The sequence below is a fragment of the Chrysemys picta genome, chromosome 17 (genome assembly GCF_011386835.1).
Source record: "Chrysemys picta bellii isolate R12L10 chromosome 17, ASM1138683v2, whole genome shotgun sequence".
Taxonomy (NCBI): domain Eukaryota; kingdom Metazoa; phylum Chordata; order Testudines; family Emydidae; genus Chrysemys; species Chrysemys picta.
This window is the reverse complement of record NC_088807.1, coordinates 7,072,159-7,092,204: the sequence shown is the minus strand read 5'-3', so window position 1 is coordinate 7,092,204 and position 20,046 is coordinate 7,072,159. Positions and strand designations below refer to the sequence as shown.

Below are 20,046 nucleotides of genomic sequence, written 5' to 3'. Positions count from 1 at the left end.
ACTAGGAGGGTGGTGAAGCACTGGAATGGGTTCCCTAGGGAGGTGGTGGAATCTCCTTCCTGAGAGGTTTTTAAGGTCAGGCTTGACAAAGCCCTGGCTGGGATGATTTAGTTGGGGTTGGTCCTGCTTGAGCAGGGGGTTGGACTAGAACCTCCTGAGGTCTCTTCCAACCCTAATCTTCATTTATATTTACCTAAAGTTAAGAAATGGTTTTGAGGGATCAGCATCCAGGTTTCTGGGAGGGACTGCCTTGGCTCTAACTGCTGGGGAACTTGGCTGTCAGATCCTTGCCCAAAGAAAGCTTCCTCGGACTGTTCGAAAGCAAATTCTTTCACGAATCTTTATTAGCTAACTTCAAACAAAGCACGTAACTTCTAGCGGCTCCTAGTGGGTCACCAATTCTCCTACTTTCAGCAAAACTACTCATTATCTCCTACCATCAAAACATTTCTATTCATAACAATAACTAAACATATAATGGTGTCAGAGAGGCTCAAGATCAAGGTCGGTCCGTCAAACATTCCTGCTATTCGTATAATACATTCACTTATCCCATCCTCTCATTCTGACAGCAAACCAGCAAACATGCAGTTATTTGGCCTTGCCTCTCAGGGCCTAAGATTTTCCTAGCTCTGTCATGTTTTGTTTTGAGTGTCTGACCCTACAAAATTGCTGACTGCAGTACTGTCAAATTCTGGGGTAACACACAGGAATATCAAATTCCGGGGTAACACTCGAGCTCCCTGAAGTCCCATTGTTCTCTCCTGGGGGGCGGTGTCATAGGGGACGCTTTGAAGAGCACAACCAGCCAGTCTGAAACCCCAGCCAGTCGGAGCAGAAGCAGCAAAATAGGAGATTTCTGGAGGTTCAAAGACCAGTTTTTGACTGGGCTTCCTCTGCCCTGTGCTGAGGGCTTGTCTGAGCCCTCAGTCCTCTTACCTTGTTCACCTCCCTCCTGATCTCTTCACCTTCCCGTCACTTGTCTTACCCTGTTCTCCACACCCCTTCCCCCCTCACCCCATCCGTTCAATGTCCCTGTCCCTCCCCTTTAGCTGGTCACATTGTAATTCAACCCAGCAAAAAGAAAACATGGTGACATTAACACGCCAGTTGCTGCTGTCACGTTGTTCGCTCTGCTGGTACGGGCTACCCTTCCCCCACCCTGTCTGTCTGGCTTGTCAGCTCTTCCAGCCTAGGACTGTTCAGTGTTTGTACAGCACTTAAAACAACAGGGACACAGTGTGTGTGACTGGGGCTTTTAGGACTAAGGTTATATAGACATAATATCAGAGGGGTAGCCGTGTTAGTCTGGATCTGTAAAAGCAGCAAAGAGTCCTGTGGCATCTCATAGACTAACAGACTAATAGTTGGTATGGCAACACCCATTTTTTCATGTTCTCTGTGTATATATATCTTCCTGCTGTATTTTCACTGCATGCATCCGATGAAGTGGGTTTTAGCCCACGAAATGGGCTTATGCCCAAATAATTTTGTTAGTCTCTAAGGTGCCACAAGTCCTCCTCGTTCTTTTTGCGGATACAGACTAACATGGCTACCCCTCTGAAACCTCCCAGATCTGTGACACTTTCATCTCCAGCCCTAAATGAATATGTTTTAAGACCAAAGACATCAAAGGATGCTTCCCAAGCACAGAGAGCCGAGAACGCTGCACCACATGACACTCGGGGAGGTGTCCAACGTGGAGAAGATAAACCGCAAGTAGCTCAGCAAGAAGGCAACACTGCTGGGGTGACGAGGAAGATGGGAATCCCTCCGACTCACCCCAGCATCTTCGGGTGTCACAGCAGCTGAAAAAACACTTTTTTCCCCTCCTCCTGCTCTTTATTATATTTAAATATATTTACATGAGAAACATGCTACAAGAATAACTGCTCTTCAGCAGAACCCAGTGCAATGTGAGAAGACCTGAGAATGAGTCAATCTGTCCCCAGTCAGGGAACTGGGTGACTAACAATCACTTTTCAGTGGAAAGACGAGTATAAACGTGATGCTGCGGGTTTGTTTAGACTAGGAAAAGTGATGGAGGTTATGTCAAGTCATGAAGAAACATACCGGATTAGCCCAGTGACTATCTGTGGACTATTTTTTTTAGTGCAAGAATAGTTGTCTTTTACATCAGGATAGCTAACGCTCGCTAGCTAACTCCATGGAAAATCATAACGGGAACAAAGCCCAGGTAGATTTAACCTCAATGTAGCTAGTTGCGGTCACCCGTTTTCCCCACCTGGAGCTGATGGATATTCCTGTCGGAGGTGGACACATTTCCATGACCTAGGAGTTGATAAATAGGACCACGGGATTCACCTTAAGGAAGGGTGAGCGGCCAAAGGGAAGAGAGGGCAATTCAGCTGAAGAAGTTGAGAGACCACGGTGACGCAAATGCTGCAAACAGCCTTAACGTTCACAATGTGGGAAACAGCAAAAGTGTAAAAGGGTGAAAAAAAACTTTTCTCTGCCTTAGACAATTTTGTAACGGTGTTTCTCTCCCTTGCAGCTTCTCTGATGATAAGGGCTGAGCTATGATGGAAGCACTTCCCACACTCAGAGCATTCCTAGGGTCTCTCTCTTGTGTGGATCCTTTGGTGTTTAATAAGGTGTGAGCTCTGACTGAAGGTTTTTCCACATTCACAGCACGCATAGGGTCTCTCCCCTGTGTGGATCCTCTGATGTGCAATAAGGTGTGAGCTCAGAGTGAAGGTTTTCCCACACTCGCAACATTCATAGGGTCTCTCCCCTGTGTGGATCCTCTGATGTTTAATAAGGTCTGAGCAGTAAATGAAGTTTTTCCCGCAGTCACAGCATCTGTAAGGTCTTTCTCCTGTATGGATCCTTTGATGGGTAACAAGGGCAGAGCTATGATTGAAGGTTTTCCCGCACTCACAGCATGCATAGGGTCTCTCCCCTGTGTGGATCCTCTGATGTGTAATAAGGGCAGAACTCTGGGTGAAGTTTTCCCCACACTCACTGCACTCATAGGGTTTCTCCCCGGTGTGGATTCTATGATGTTTAATAAGGTCTGACTGGGAACTGAAGTTTTTCTCGCAGTCACAGCATCTGTAGGGTCTCTCTCCTGTATGGATCCTCTGATGTACAACGAGGGCTGAGCGATGACTGAAGTTTTTCCCGCACTCACAGCATTCGTAGGGTCTCTCCCCTGTGTGGATTCTTTGATGTGTAAGAAGGTTTGATCTCTCCTTGAAGCTTTTTCCGCACTGATGGCATTCATAGGGGCTCTCTTCTGTGTGGAGTCTCCAATGTGTAAGAAGGTGCGCGCGCTGAGTGAAGCTTTTCCCACACTCACAGCATTCGTAGGGTCTCTCTCCGCTATGGATTCTCTCATGTCTAATAAGGTGTGAGTGGCTGTGGAAGTTTTTCCCACACTCAGAGCATGTGTTATTTCTCTCTCCCGCCGGGATGCTCTGCTGGGCTTTGGTTTCCTTGAGACCCTTCTGAGTTCCCTGATAATTAACAAATTTACCAACTTTCTCCCTTGACTGGTTTTCCTGCCCCTTCTCTGACTTGCGCTGATGCTCACAGGATTTTCCCTGCTCATGATTGCAGGACACATTCCTTTGGGATCTGGCCGCACGTGGTGGCATTTGAGGATTCTGCTCCTCTTTCTCACTCACCAACTTGCCACCTGCCGGGACAGAAAAAGGGAGACGCCTCAGAAACAGGGATGGAAACGTGGAGAACAATCAAAAATAACAGCCGGAGAGACGCGGGGGGAGGACGACACATATTAGGACTGAATTCCCCCAAACTCTTCCCCACAGGGTGGCGAGGAGCAGGATCAATTCTGCTTCCATATCCCACCCACACATCCCAGGGAAGAGGGGGAATGGAGGGAACTACTGCCAGGGGTCAGTCAGGAAGGGTCGGAAGCCATGAGCAATATGTAGCTAGAAGATATGATGCCCGCTGGGGACAATCCTGATTTACTCAGAGAGCTCACAAGGGCTTTGCAGAGAAGCCCAGCTGTTCCCTGCTGGCACTGACAGGTTTTCAGTTGGTTTAATGACTCCTCACTTTGGCAGGTGACTCCCAGGATCTCTCTTTCCTCAGAGCCCTGGAGCTCTAATAGCCACGGCTCGTCCCCTCGTTCCAGATGGGCGATCACATCAGGTTTGGAAGCTGCAAACCCTGCTCAATGGAAAGAGAAATGAATTCACGTGAATTCATGGGACATTTGTCACCCAAAAAAGTTCCATTATTTTAACCCCAGCCCATTTTAACAGAGTAAAATCCCAGGACACTCTGCTTATGAGGGATTTAACGATCTCCACCTCCACTGGGGGGGGACACAGCCAGATATTCAGCATCAAAGGAGCTCCTGAAACCCAGAGAAGGTAACTCCATTTCCCAGGAAGGGGAGACTCCAGCCAGGGGGGAAGTCCCCCCTGGAACTACGTCTTACTGACACAGAGAGGCCCAGATGCACTGCAGAAGAGGGAAAGACACGAGGCCCGACACCTGAGTGGGGGCAGTCAGAGACATCAGGTAGGGGACAGAAAGCCTATTCCGGAGCTTAACTACCCTTAGAGTTAGAAAGTTTTTCCTAATATCTAATCTACATCTCCCTTGCTGCAGATTAAGCCCATCACATCTCATCCTACCTTCAGTGAACACGGAGAAAAATTGATTACTGTCCTCTTTAGAATAGCACTTAACAGTTTTGAAGACTGTATCAAATCCCCCCTTAGTTTTTTTTTTTCTCAAGAGTAACTATGCCCCATTTTTAAAACTTTTTCTCAGAGGTCAAGTGTTCCAAATATTTTATCATTTTTGTTGCTGTACTCTGGACTCTCTCCAATTTGTCCACATCTTTCTGAAAGAGTGGCATTCAGAATTGGAGAGGGTACTCTAGCCAAGGCCTCACCAGTGCCAAGTGGAACAGGACAATTACTTCCCATGTCTTATATACAAGATCAGAACAATATTATCCTTTTTTTTGCATCTGCATCACATTGTTGACTTGTATTCCAATTTGTGATCTTCTATAACCCCCAGATCCCTTTCAGTTGTACTACTGCCCTACCTAGCCATTCCCCATTTTGTAGTGATGCATTTGATTTTTCTCTTTCTCAGTGTAGTACTTTGCACATCTCTTTACTGAATGTTGAATTCAGATCAGCTGAATTCTAATTTGAATTCTAATCCTGTACTCCAAAGTGATTGCAACTCCTCCCATCTTAGTGTCATCTGCAAATTTTATAAACATACTCTCTACTCCATTATCAAAATCATCAGTGAAAGTATTTTATAGTACTAGACCCCAGATCAAACACCTGCAGGACCACACTAGATACATTCTTCCAATTTGACAGCAAACCATTAATAACTACTCTTTAAATACAGTCTTTCAACCAGTTGTTCACCCACCTTATATAAATTGCATCGAGACCACATTTCCCTAGTTTGTATATAAGAAAGTCCCTCATGACAGTCTCAAAATCCGTCCTAAATATATCACATCTACTGCTTCCCTTCATCCACTAGGCCAGTAACCTTGTCAAAGAAGGAAATTAGGTTGGTTTGCTACAATTTGTTCTTGACAAATCTATGCTGGCTATAACTTATCACATTACTATCCTCTAGGTACTTACAAGTTGATTGTTTAATAATTTGTTCCAGTATCTTTCCAGCTACCAAAGTTAGTCTGCCTACTAGTCTATAATTCTCCGAGCCCTTTTTGTTCCCTTTTAAAGAAGACAAGTACTAAGTTTGCCCCTTCTCCACTCTTCTGGGACCTCACCCATTCTCCAGAAGTTCTCCGCGATAATTGCTAAAGGTTCCAGGATTGATTCAGTTAGTTCCTTAAGTACCCTAGTGTGAATTTCATCAGGCCCTGCAACTTGAATCCATCAAACTTATCTAAGGGCATGTCTACACTGGAAACTTCAAAGCACTGCCGTGGAAATGCTCCCACAGCAGCGCTTTGAAGTGCGAGTGTGGTCGCGCACGAGCGCTGGGAGAGAGGTCTCTGGTAATTCATCGCCATGAGGGGATTAGCTCCGAGTGCTGGGAGCGCAGCTCCCAGCGCTCGGAGCCTGTCTACACGAGCGCTTTAAGCGCTCAGACTTGCTGCGCTCAGGGGGGTGATTTTTCACACCTCTGAGCCAGCAAGTTAGAACGCTATAAAATGTGAGTGTAGACAAGCCCTAAGGCTATGTCTACACTGGCAACTGAATGACAAAACTTTTGTCTTTCAGAGGTGTTAAAAAACACCCTCCCCCCCCGAAAAAGACAAAAGTTTTGCCGACGACAAGGGCCGGTGTGAACAATGCTCTGTTGCCGACAAAGCTAACGCGGCTCATTGGGAGAGCTGACAAACAGCGGCTACACAGTGCACCTTTTAGAGGTGCAGACATAGCCTTAAGTATTCTTGAACCTGTTTGTTCCCTATTTTGGTTTGCATTCCTTCCCCCTTTTTTGTGTTGAGTATTTGGTCCCCATTAACCTCTCTAATAAAGACTGAAGTAAAATAGGCATTAAACACCTCAGCTTTCTTGATGTCATTAGTTATTAGCTCTTCTTCCCTGCAAAGTAGAGGACCTACACTTTCCTTCATCTTTCTCTTGCTCCCAAAGTTTTGAATAAATTCTTCTTATTGCCTTTTATGTCCCTTGCTAGGTATCACTCATTTTGTGCCTTTCTAAATTTGTTTCTACATGCTTGGGCTATCCTTTGTACTCATCCTTACCAACTGGTCCACGTTTCAACTTTTTGAGAGATTCTTTTTGGATTGTCAGCTCGGTTTTGGATTGTCAGCTCGGTAAAGAGCTCCTGATAGAGTCACATTGATCTGTTAATATACTGCCCATCTTTCCTTCACATTAGGATAGGTTTTTTTTTTTATTATTAATGGAGATATCCCATCTCCTAGAACTGGAAGGGACCTTGAAAGGTCATTGAGTCCAGCCCCCTGCCTTCACTAGCAGGACCAAGTACTGATTTTTGCCCCAGATCCCTAAGTGGCCACCTCAAGGATTGAACTCACAACCCTGGGTTTAGCAGGCCAATGCTCAAACCACTGAGCTATCCCTCCCCCCGACAGTTGCACGTTTATTATTGTCACAGTTGCACATTTAATATTGTCACCATAAGAAACTGCCAGCTCTCCAGAACTCCTTTTCCCTTAGATTTTCTTCCCATACGACTTCCCGTACCTACCAGTTCTGAGTTGGTTAAAGTCTGCTTTTTTGAAGTCCCTTGTCCTTATTTGTTTTGGATATTTCTGTGATTTGTTCAGAAATGCCTCATGCACCTCCTCTTCCTGATTTGGTGGTCTATAGTAGACCCCTACCATGAGGATACCCTATTTTTTAACCACTTTTATCTTTGCCCGGAGACTATCAAGTGGTCTGGCTCCCACCTGCTTTTGCAGCTCAGAACAGGTGGATACATTCTTGATTTAGAAGGCAACACCTCCTCCCTTTTTACCCTGCCTGTCCTCCCTGAACAAGCTGTACACCTTTATACCAATATTTGTGTCATGACACTTATCCCACCAAGTCTCTGTGATGCCAATTAAGTCATCATTTAGTTTATGTACTAATATTTCCAATTCTTCTTCTTTCTTACCCGCACTCTTTGGATTTGTGTATAGACATCTAGACGTTGAGCAGGTTCCCCCACTGATTTCCCTCTTGTTGTTCCTATCACCCGATTATAATTTTCCATGTCCATGAAGGAGCATGTTTTAAGACTTCACAAGTGGGTGATGAAGGATGGCACCACGGGCTAATCAGAGGTGGGAATTGGCACCTCAGTACCAAATGAGAGTTGATTCGCAAGGAAGGGATGAGGCCATGAAGGGCTTTGACAGGGAAGATGGTTTTACAAGGTCTTAGATGCGCCAGTTTTTATACAGTCTCTGCCCCCATTATATCTACACTGCATCAGGGAGCGAGCCCATCAGCCTGGATCCCCAGACGTTCGTTAGTGATGCTAATCTTAGCACATTCAAAAAATCCGTGTAGACATTTCTTGGACATGGTGGCTCAGGCTGAAGCTCAGGCTCTCAAGCCCACCCTTGGCTTGATTGACTGAGCTCCAGCCCAATCGACAACATCTATACAGTTATGTTTAGCCCACTGGTGCAAGTCTATGGACCCAGGCTGGAAGGCAGAGTAGACATACCCATAGTGTGCTACACCCTAGGAGTAGCGTTTCACAAGGGTGATCCCACAGCTCCACAACTCTGAGACAGGCCCTTTTCCAGAAAGTGCAAATGATTTCAGACTCCTGCAAAACACTCACTCTGTTGGATGCTGCAACCAGTAGGTATTTGCAGCAATGCAATTCCGCCTTTTCAGAACAAGATTAGGCATTGATTAGGCACTGGAATACAGCATTTGAAGATCCATAGGTTAGTCTGGGAAAACAAAACTGAACTCGAAGTTCATTTTGCAAGAGTCATCTGTCTGGCTTTCCCAAAGCCTCCTCGATTTCACCTTTCTCTCTGTCTCCCTCTCTTGGTCTTTTTGCCCTGGCCAGCAGCAAGCTTTTTGTCTTTTGTAACCTAATCCTAAATTGCAGTCCCATTGTGTTCCCACGTTCTGCTACCCTTGAATCACAGTCATTACAAGTTAATATCTAGTCCTTGGGTCTTCCATTGTCTCTCCAAGGTGCTCTATTCCGATGTGGACAATTATTGATAGTGTCTCCATGCCAATATACAGAAGCCCACGTTACTTCAACAACCGCTGTTCCCCTGTCCCATAAGAGGAAGAAACTCATTCACAGCAGTGGGTAAAAAGGCAAAGTGGGAGGAGAAGCTGACTCATGCATTTATTAAAAAAAAAAAATACTAATTGAATCCTCACATTCTCCAGAGGGAGACAAAGATATAGCAAAGGGATAGGATAAAGAATCATAAAATCTTGGACTTGTAGGGGTAGAAAGCATCGTCAAACGGTCATCTAGTCCATCCTTCAGCCCTAAAGCAGGAACAAATCCCTGAGAGGTGTTTATCTCACCTGTTCTCAAAAAAACTCAAATTACAGGGATTCCATAACCTCGCTTGGTAACCCTGTGAATCCCCCTCAGATGCTGGGAGGGGATGAGGAGGGCTCTCCTGAGGCCCCACTGGAGGGGAGATTAGAGAGGTAGGAGGAGAATCAGGAGAGGCTAACTGAAGATCAGATTTCAAGAAAAGGACCGTGGTCAGTGGTGTTAAAGGTGGCTGATGGGCCAAGGAGGATGAGGATGGAGTACTGGCTCTAAGATTTGCCTAGCTAACAGTTATTAGAGACCTTGGCAAAAGCAGTCTCAGTGGAGTGCCCCAAATCTCTCTCCCTGAAACCTCCCTTCCCAGCCTCACCAGACCCTCCATGCTCCCTAGAGCAACCACTCCCCAACCCCTTCCCTCCCCCATGCTTCTACCCCAGCATTCCCCACTCCCATGTAAAATGGATCTTCTACCCAACCCTCCTCTAGAACAGCACCACTGCTGGGCCCTCCATCCGCTTGTCCCCGTTCCCACTCTCCACTCTCCCACTCACACCGTTCCCAGGAGTGCCTCCCCTGACTCCCTCCATCCGCCTGCTTCCTCGGGGTGCAGGGCAGGGTTAGTGGTCCAAAGATGGGGTTATTTGATCAAGAAGTACCTGAGATACAGCCCCCCTAAAAGCAGCTTTTTTACAAAAATCACTTTGCTCTTATAAACACTTCCTTGCAGACCTTGGACTCAAACCGCCGGGCTTTGGAGCTGTGCTCCGGTTCTGCTCCAGCTCCAGGGCAAAAACCCGCAGCTCACTGCTCCGCGCTCCAGCTCTGGGCTCCGCTCCAAAACCCTAGTTTTCTAATGGTTCCCTGACTAATCTCAGTCACTTGGCATTTATCTCAGCTAGTCCACGGCCCCCACTGCCTCTTTGAGGAAGCAGCACTGAAAAAGTTAAATATTGTAGAGTTTGAAACTTAAGACTGGCACAAGCCAAACTGATGAGTCAAAGACAGGGGCTCTCAAACGTTTGGACTGGTGACCCCTTTCATACAGCAAGCCTCTGAGTGTGACCCCCCCTTACAAATTATAAACACTTTTTATATATTTAACACCATTATAAATGCTGGAGGCAAAGTGGGGTTTGGGGTGGAGGCTGACAGCTCGCGACCCCGCCCATGTAATAACCTGGCGACCCCCTGAGGTGTCCTGACCCCCAGTTTGAGAACCCCTGGTCAAAGAGATTGAAATGCACGCGAGACTGAGGCTCTGAGCGGCCAGAGCAATCGGTTCTCATACTAACTCGTAGGCTCAGGAGGACGTGATGTGGCCCATGGAACCTGAGCTCCACCAATGCATTTGAATCTGACAGCTTTCGTTTGGATTGGTGACCCCATCACTGACAGCTTTCAGGGAAATGTGTGTGGTGGATTTTTCTGACATTCTGCAGGAGCGTCTCTTAGAAATGTTGCTCTTAACCCAGAAATCTTGGAGTCAGGACATTATTCTTAAGGGGCTCTAAAATCCACACGGAGACTTTGGCCTGGTGACCACATAAAAGTTTTGCCTGCAAATCACTATCACGTCCCTATCCAACACGGTTTTGCTGACAAAAACTCGAGTGACAGTCATCAGTGCAAAAAGTCCATTCAAAACTCAAGGAAATTAAATATCCATAAACTAGATAAATGCAGAGTTCAGGTTGCCCAGTGCTGGCCCCATGCCCTTCCAGCATGTGGATGGTAGCTAAATGTAAAACCTCTGAAAACCAGGAACTGAAGAACTCAACCCCACGCCACCCCTGCAATGCAACCTTAACTCTGCCCCTGCCCCCTAGTCCTGGAGCTTAGGTCAGTAAGGGTGATGCATAAGTTAACAAACTACCAAGTGACAGATTTTCCATCTCCTGAAGTCTTCATGCCCTTCTGGAAGATGTTTTAGTCAAACACAAGGTATTAAGCTCAATACAACAGTAAGTGGATACAATTCCATGGCCTGTATAATACAGGAGATCAGACTAGATGACCTAATTGTCCCTCCTGGCCTTAAAATGTATTAATTTATAATCGATACGAGGAAGGACTAAGAGAACATGCCATTGTGTGTGTTGTGTTCTACATATTTGAATACCAGCACTTCTCTGCGTGTACTCCAGCTGTGTGCATTGTGTCAGCTGTATGTCCACGGAATGGTGGCGGGATTAGCTGGCGCCGCTTGGCAAAGCTCTGACTGTGATATAAAGACAGGTGCACGTGAACCTTGATGGAACAGGTGTGCCTCATTTAAATGCTGAATACTGTAGGTTGTGTCAGTAAAGGCGCACAAGGGTGTGTCCTTGCCATGGCGTTTGTCAGCAGTCTGGTGGCATACATGCTAGAAGTCTCCAGGGCCTAGTGAGAGGTAAGTGAAGGCAGTGACTTAGCAGAAATCCTCAGGGCGAGGGTAAAGGGGTGGTAACATTTTAGAAGTCTGACCTGGTCCGTGGGGAGTAGGCTCAGTATTTGAGTTCAGCTTCTGTTCGCTACACCAGGCCTACACCCAAGTTTTGCCTGAGCAAAGAGACGGCGTTAGATTTTGTGCTCTGCTGCCCCTGTGCTCCGTTCCCCAAGTATTCTGTAGCAGGAGAGGGTAGAGCGCTTGCACGTGTCATTGGCCTGTCGAGGGTGTTGCTGAACCAGGGCAGAGTTAAGGTTGTATTGTTGGTGTTGTGGACTTTAAATCTTAAATTCCCTTTCTAAGAACCGAGAGGACAGGAATCCTTACCCAGCGAGGTCACATTCTCATAGTTCTCCTGCATGACGTCTCTGTAGAGGGCTCTCTGAGCGGGGTCCAGCAGAGCCCACTCTTCCTTGGTGACATACACGGCCACCTCCTCGAAGGTCACTGGTGCCTGAAAGAGCAAGAACCTGCTACTCAGTACCTGCTGCCCAGTGACAACCCCACTGGTCACGGGAGAGGAGGGACAACCAGATGGCAGCTCAGGGAAGTAGACAAAGACCAGAGTGCCACACCGACCCCGCCCTGCGCAGCCAGGAGGCATCAGGGTGAGGGGAGACAGAGAGAGCCCCTCTCCTGTACAGCAGACACAGGCAACAGGAGTCTTCACATTCATCACACAAATCCTAGCCTGAGGCTGATACAGAAGATGGGGATCCAGGAACAGGCCCCGGTAGGAATCCCAACACCCTCCCCATTGCCAGCCGTTGGATGGGAGGGGATGGGGCATCTCCCCAAATCATCGCTGGTGGGTGTTTCCTTCATATTTCATACAAGACTCTGGCTAGTAGGTTCAGGCTCCAGCACCTGGAGTCCGGTCACTTTTCCCAGCCCAGTCCAGGGGGTTTGTTTCCTTTTCCATAAATTAAGGACTTTCCGCCCACAAACCCCATGGGTCTGTTCCTAGAATCTAGGGCCCAAGTAAACAAATCCCAGGACCTTTGTCGCACCCTGTCCCCCTCCCCTTCTCCCCTCTGGATATTTCCTCCACCTCCCACCTCCAGACCAACCACCCAGAAGCCCCCACCTCCTATATATTTACTGCCCCTCTCCTTCTAGCAGGAACCCACCAGTCACTCCCCAATAATCCCTACCTGATCTGCCTCCGTTGCAGCCATTTCCCTTCCCTATCCCACAGAAGGATGGGCTGATCCGGCGCAAAACACGGATGTCACACTGCAGCCTGTCAAGGAAAGAAGGGCAATTGGAGAGATTTCAGAACAGGTCTTAGTAATTTCACATTACAATTCCCTGCAGCCTCTTTCCCTGCAGACTGACGTTCTAGATGCCGTCATGCAAATAAGAGAAATATTCAAAACATAATTAACTACCCAGACATCCGCTGGAAAAGTTCTCCAGCCAAACGGTGTCCAATATGTTCTTGGAATGTCTGTTTCGGAAGATGGAAGTAGTAATCGGGGGGCAGCCATTTTACACTTCAGTCTTACTAAAAGGGGGGGATTGGTTATGAAACAGAAGGTGGAAAGCAATCTGGGTGAAAGTGGTCATGAAATAGTAATCCTGCTCAGTACGAGAGGAACCGCAGGTTCAGACATTTGGTGTACGTTCTTGGCTGAGGAGCCAATGGGGCGAAACTACCATCTGTGGGATTATGACTGAACGCCTCTAAGTCAGAATCCCCCCTAAATGTAATGATACAGCAGCGCCGTGGAGCGTCGGTTGGCTCCGGCTAGCCGCCCCTACCCCTTCTGGGGGGCAGGGCTCGGTGAGGAGAGCCATTCGTGTCGGGACCGGAGTGCAGACAGAAGGGAGCTGCCTCTCACTCGTTGCGCACCGCATGTTCGTGGGGAACCTTGTGCTAAATCATTCGTAGACGACCTGATTCTGGGTCAGAGCAGCTACCTCGTTGCGATCCATTGAAAGTCAGCCTTTGACACAAGAAATCTAAGGCAGGGGAGGGCAAACTACAGCCCGCAGGATTGCTAGCCCCATGGTGCAGCAGGGCTAGGCAGGCTCCTTGCCTGCCCTGGCCCCACGCCGCTCCTGGAAGCGGCCAGCACCACGTCCCCGCAGCCCCTGGGGCGGGCGGGTGGGGAGGTGCAGAGGGCTCCGTGCGCTGCCCTTGCCTGTAGGCACCACCCCCGCAGCTCCCATTGGCTGGGAACAGGGAACCACGGCCAATGGGAGCTTCGGGGGTGGTACCCACAGGCAAGGGCAGTGCGTGGTGGAGCCACCTGCCCCACCCCACCTCTAGGAGCCACTGCCGGACATGCTGGCCACTTCCAAGAGCGACGCGGGGCCAGGGCAGGCAGGGAGCCTGCCTTAGCCCTGCTGCGCGCTGCTGCCACCCCGTCGCCGCTCGAAGTAAGCGGCGCCGGGCCGGAGCCTGCATCCCAAATCCCTCCCACACTCTACATCCCCTGCCCTGAGCCCCTTCCTGCACACCACACCCCCTCCCATACCCCGCACTCCCTAACGCACCCCAACCCCCGCCCCAGCCCTGCATTCATGGCCCTGCATACAATTTCCCCACCCAGATGTGGCCCTCGGGCCAAAAAGTTTGCCCACCCCGATCTAAGGGAAAAAATAATTCAGGAGACCTGGCAGTTTCTCTAAGAAAATATTAAAGGCGCAACAGCAAACTATCAAAATGTCAAGAAAAGATAGGAAGAGGCCACTATGGCTCCATCCAGAGCTCTTTAATGACCGGAAAATAAAAGGGAATGCCTCAAAAAATGGAAAAATGAACAAATTACTAAAGAGGGATTCAAAAAAGTAGCACTAACTTGTGGGGACAAAAATCACAAAATGATTTACACCTAGAAAGGGACATAAAAGGCAGTAAGATAGGAGTTCTATAAATATATTAGGAGCAAGAGAAAGGTGAAGGAATGTGTAGGCCCTGTGCTTAGCAGGGAAGGAGAGCTAGCAACAGATGACATCAGGCAGACTATGGTGTTTAATGCCACTCTGCTTCAATAATCACACACAAAAAAGTTGAATTGTGACCAGACACTTCAACCAGTAATTATGAACAATGGGGGGAAAGGAGCAGAAACTCACAATACAGAAAGAACAGATTAAAGACTATTTAGCTAAATTCAATGTGTTAAAGTCATCAGGGCCTGATGAAATTCGTCCTAGGGTAACTGTGGAAGTAGCTGAAGTGCTTTTGGAAACATTAGCAGTCATCTTTGAGAACTTCTGGAGCATGGTGAGGTCCCAGAAGAGTAAATATGGTACCTATCGTTTAAAGGGGGAACAAAGACCACCTGCAGCATGAAAGACCAGTCAAGTGTTACTTCAATACCTGGAAAGATACTGGAACAAATTATTAAAACATTAATTAAGTTGTAAGCACCTAGAGGATAGTAAGATGAGAAGTAATAACCAACATGAGAGGGGGAAAGTTGGTTGTTTAACCCTCTGCAGCAACCAGAATGGAAAATGACTCAAAGCAACTATTCCCTCCAGCACAGGGGAAGTGGCTGCAGCTAAAAAACAGGGGAAATATCCCCAAACCTGAGAGGATTCCTACATGAAAAAGGCAAAATCTGAGAGTTGATACCAATGTTCAGTAATTAAAGAGAAAAGTGTGGAAATCTGAAGAATTTTAGATCAATTTTTACAAACTAGAGCAGTGGTTTTAAAATTGTGGGTCATGACCCAGTACTGGATCGCGGAATGTTAAGGCACTGGGTTGTGGCAGTTCTGGTCAGCACCGCCGACTGGGCCACTAAAAGTCCCGTTGGCTGTGCTGCCCGGCTAGGTCCTACCAGGTCCGACTCCCAGGTGGGTGGGCCAGGGGGCTCCGCACTCTGCCCCCGCCCCGAGCACTGGCTCTGCACTCCCATTGGCCGATTCCCAGCCAATGGGAGCTGCGGGGGGCTGTGCCTGCGGGCGAGAGGTGCGTGGAGCTGCTTGCGTGCCTCCGCCTAGGAGCCGGACTAGCTGCTGGCCACTTCCAGGGCACAGTGCAGTCCGCGGTGCCAGGACAGGCAGGAAGCCTGCCGTAGCACCCCTGCTGCACCGCTGACCGGGAGCTGCCAGAGGTAAGCCCACACCTCAATCCCCTGCCCCAGCCCCCTTCCTGCACCCCAAACCCCTCATCCCCAGCCCCACCCCAGAGCCCTGACTCCCTCCCACACCCCAACCCCCTGCCCTGAGGCCCCCCCCCCAAACCTGGATCCCCCTCCTGCATCCCAAACCCCTCATTCCCAGCCCCACCCTACAGCCCTCACCCCTGCACCCAACCCTCTGTCCCAGCCCTGAGCCCCCCACACACACACCCCAAACCCCTCATCCCCAGCTCCGTTGGATCATGGGCATCAACAATTTTCTTCAACTGGGTCATCAGAAAAAAAGTTTGAAAACCACTGATCTAGACCAATGGTTTTCAAACTTTTTGTATTGGTGACCCCTTTCACACAGCAAGCCTCTGAATGTGACCCACCCCCCTTATAAATTAAAAATGGGGGGGGGAATAAATGTAATTTAGTGGAGATTGGGGCTGTCAGCCCCATGGAGCTAACAGCTTGCAACCCCCACGTAACTACCTTGCAACCCCCAGTTTGAGAACCCCCTGATCTAGACCATCCCTGACAGGTGTTTGTCTAACCTGCTCTTAAGAATTGCCAATGATGGAGATTCCACAACGTCCCTAGGCAATTTATTCCGGTGCTTAACCACCCTGACAGTTAGGAAGTTTTTCCTAATGTCCAACCTAAAGCACCCTTGTCCTATCCTCAGAGGATAATTTTTCTCCCTCCTCCTTGTAACAACTTTCTATATACTTGAAAACTGTTCTCACGTCCCCTCTCAGTCATCTCTTCTCCAGCTGAAACAAACCCAAGTTTTTCAATCTTCCCTCGTAGGTCATGTTTTCTAGACCTTTAATCATTTTTGTTACTCTTCTCTGGACTTTCTCCAATTTGTCCACATCTTCCCTGAAGTGTGGGTGCCCAGAACAGGACACAATACTCCATCTGAGGCCTAGGCCTGGTCTACACTACGGGTTTAGGTCGACTTTAGCAGCGTTAAATTGAATTAAGCCTGGACACGTTCACACGACGAAGCCCTTTCTTTCGACTTAAAGGGCCCTTTAAACCGGTTTCTTTACACCACCCCAGGGGTGCTAATCAGCTCACAGTAGAGCAGAAGAATTACTTCTTGTGTCCGAAAATAGCTAAAGTAGTAAAATCTGAGTGAATTGCAGATTATTATTTGATAAATAGAGATAAAAGAGCCAACGTGCAAGGATTCCTACCCATAGTCAAGAATTTGAGAAATGGGCAAAATGTGAGCAGATTGTATGTTAATATTTTCTAATTAGGGGAAAATCTCAGGACACATTAAATTAGGAGTAGAGAAGCAGAGAGAACACAGGGCCAAATGTAAGGCTGTATCGTATCGATCTTTGAGAACTGGAGAGGAAAGAGGGCAAAACCTAAATATTGGATAACGTCTGAGAAAAACAGCAAAAGCGGATATTAAATAAGTGAGAAACGTGGGGAAATCTGCAAGGACTGTAGATGGAAGTTCAATTAATAAATTGAAAGGAAGAGGTCCTCACCACCACCAGTCTACATGGGCAGCAGGGAGCCGTTTGGGGAGCTATGTTAAGAGGGCAAGTGAGGGGATACGGAGCAGGAAAACTCCCCGGCAGTGGGGGCAGGGGTGCGCAGGTGACTGGGGGCCGGGGCAGTTGTGGGGGGCAGCAGCCAGGAGTGGGTCCATTTGCAGCCGTTTCTCCTTCCTGGGCCGTCCCATGCCTTGTTGCTGGCAGAGATCTGGTTCTGCACGCTGCCCCCACTAACCCCCGCCCCATCTGGGAAATGACTCAGTTTCCCCCCTAACAAAGGACAATTTGCAGCAGGTCAAACGGGTGGGAAAATATCCCCCATCGGAGGAGATTTGTAAATGGACATGGGAGACTATAAGAGAAAATGGGGTAAAATCTGGAGGCGGAGCCTAGAGACAGGGTCAGTAACTGGAGAGATGGGCAGACACCTGCCTGGATTTTGACAAGCCGGGGGAATTGTATCCCTGGTGGGGAGACACGTGGCCAAATCAAAGGGGGGTTCATTAGCCCCGCTCCCCTGTCACCAGCCCGGTCACCCCGGGGGTTCCTAGCTACAGAGATGGTCCAACCCCCCCATCTCCAGCATGTCCCGCCTGACCCCCCCCCCCGGCGCCCCCAGAGCCTGACCGAGCCGGGGGCAGCGGCCCCATCGCTGTCCAGCCCCCTCCAGCCCCGGCGCGTTCCCGGGGGCTGAGACCTGCAGCGCCGCTGCCCGGCCCCGTCCCCGGCTGCGGCTCCGGGCCTGGGCCGGGTCCAGCCGGAGAAAGTCCCGCCGGGCGCAGGCCCGGCTGGGGAAGGAGCCGCTGCTCCGCCCCGCTCCCAGCGCCGCCCCCGGAGCTGCTGCCCCGTGTCTCTGATCCTTGTTTTTCCTGCTTCCCCCCCCCCGGCTCCTACCTGGGCTGCAGCTGCCGCCCTCCCTGGGACAGGGACTTTCATAGCCCCCCTCGCTGCTCCTGCAGCCCGTGTCCCAGAGCCCTGCACGGACTGGCCCGCTCCCGGGCTCCGGCTGCTGTTAGCACTTGCAGGGGCCGATCCGGCTACGGGCGAGTGCCCGCCCCTGGGAACGGGAAAGTGAGCAAGTCTCCGGGGTGCGGTGGGAAAAGGAGAGAGAGACTGAAGGGGGATAAGGAGAAATACCTGGGGAACGCAGCGCCCGGTTCTTTTCTACTGCATCACCCCTGAGCTCTGGGTAAATATCCCCCCCCCCCCGTCGTGTCCATGGTCTCCCAGCTCCCCCCGCCTCCCAAGGGAATGCACATAAGTGTCTTCTTCCTGCCAGGCATGAAGGAGGCGGAGGTATCACCCGTCTGTCACTTGAGGAAGACAGCGAGCCTTAGAATCATAGGGTTGGAAGGGACCTCAGGAGGTCATCTAGTCCAACCCCCTACTCCAAGCAGGACCAGTCCCCAAATGGCCCCCTCAAGGATTCAACTCACAACCCAGGCCAATGCTCAAACCACTGAGCTATCCCTCCTTGGGAACGTGTATCTGTATCTCAGGGGCTGCAGTGTCCCCGTGCCTGCTCCAGGAGGTGTTTGGGCTCTCGTCCTGCTTGAAGGGCACCGAACCGGGCAGCAAAAGGCTTGTGTCCGTTCTTGTTGCTGCGCCTCCCTTAAATTAGAATAATCGTGCAATGAAGAAAAGGGAGATGGACTAAAAGGGGGAAATAAAAATAAAAGGAGACTGTTAATATACTTGGGTAAGGAGAAGATTGAGATTGAGCCAGACAAGGCCGCAAAGTGACGATTATAATAAAATAAAAACACCTAGGTGTGTTGAGATCCCATCGAAATTGGCACACGACTCAAAGTTGAGTGTAACCATTACACACTGACCCTGTTATTGGCGTCTCCTCGGCACACCTAGGATGCTCTGGGCTGAGTTGGGATAACCAGTTCCAGAGCAGACTTTGACCGAGTTCAGGGTCTCCATTGTGCCACATGCTGCAGAAACCACCATCAAAACAAAGGCCACAATTTTCACTCGTGCTGTAAAACACTAACAGAGACTAGGGCCTTCTTTGTGCCAGGCACTATACAGACCCTAACCAACACTGGGTACCCCATTGTGCCAGGAACAGATGGATCTGCTGTTTACACTACCTGCCATCTCTCAGAGCAAAATCTTGCTTCTTTCCCCCACTGGGAGTTGAACAAGCACCATCTGGGTGAAAACCAGAAATCCTGACATCTAGATAGAGCTGCTGTTGTCCCTGCCTAATGCCATGTCTACATTACAGTGTAAAGTTGACTTAAGTTACGTCAATGATCAGTGTCATTTTAATAAGCTCAGTGGAGCACATCCACACAACTCTCCTTGTGCCGGCTGAGTGCGTCCACAGTCAGAGCGACAAAGAGAGCGTTGCATCGTGGGTAGCTATCCCACAATGCAACTCGTCACCTTCTGTCACCGTTTGCTGCTGGAAGCTCTGTAATGGATCGCGGTGCATCATGGGGACGTACTGGCCGTCCCACGATGCAGTTCTTTCCATCCCATCATTCCATGGGCTTCCTACTTTGTTTCGTGCCATTTTTCAACAGCCCTTGCAAACTGTGCACCCGCCCTCTCTGCCTGGCAGCACAGATGAGCTGCTGATTATTCTGGTAGTGAGCATTATGAACACAATGCAGCTGGTCCTGCAGTATTTCATGAGCTGTTAAACGGAGAGGGAATCGGTGATGCCTGCCTTGCTGTTTGCCATGGAAACAAATAATTGAAGATTGCTGCTGGCATTCCCGGAACAGCTTGCTAGGGTGGGCCGTCAGTACTGGGCTCAGGAAACAAGCACTGAGTGGTGGGATCACAGCAGGATGCACGTATGGGACAATGAGCAGTAACTGCAGAACTTTTCAGACGTGCAAAGCCAACTTCCTGGAACTGTGTGTGGAGTTTTCCCTGCTCACTGCAGAACCAGGACACCGGAGTGAGAGCTGCCTTTACTGTGGAAAAGCAAGCGGCGATCGCTGTGTAGAAACCGGCAACAGTATGTCAACCCAAGGCTGCCCAGAGGATTCAGGGGACCTGGGGTCTTCGGCGGTGGGGA

General features: G+C 49.2%; 1 protein-coding gene across 2 annotated transcripts; it reads right to left on the bottom strand.

Annotated features, from left to right (window-relative positions):
* Positions 1–1,820: 1,820 nt before the first annotated feature.
* Positions 1,821–18,251, bottom strand: LOC101952423 (zinc finger protein 436-like). 2 transcript variants are annotated; one of them, XM_024111763.3, is made up of 5 exons: positions 18,141–18,251; positions 12,556–12,644; positions 11,729–11,855; positions 4,051–4,164; positions 1,821–3,661 (listed from the first exon to the last, which is right to left on the bottom strand). In XM_024111763.3, the coding sequence occupies exons 2-5, from the start codon at positions 12,577–12,579 to the stop codon at positions 2,574–2,576; spliced, it is 1,353 nt and encodes a 450-aa protein (XP_023967531.2). In that variant the 5' UTR covers positions 12,580–12,644; positions 18,141–18,251; the 3' UTR covers positions 1,821–2,573. The 2 variants fall into 2 exon arrangements, with proteins under 2 accessions (XP_023967531.2, XP_065426787.1); XM_065570715.1 differs by lacking the exon at positions 18,141–18,251 and adding an exon at positions 17,898–18,121.
* Positions 18,252–20,046: the final 1,795 nt, after the last annotated feature.

Bases quoted from the DNA above. Each gene is read 5' to 3' on its own strand.
- LOC101952423 (XM_024111763.3), bottom strand. From the start codon at position 12,579: ATGGCTGCAACGGAGGCAGATCAG. The intron at 4,165-11,728 runs GTAAGGATTCCT...TCCATTGAGCAG, and splicing joins TGAGAATGTGACCTCGCTGG to GGTTTGCAGCTTCCAAACCT. The intron at 3,662-4,050 runs GTGAGGAGTCAT...CTGTCCCGGCAG, and splicing joins CCTGGGAGTCACCTGCCAAA to GTGGCAAGTTGGTGAGTGAG.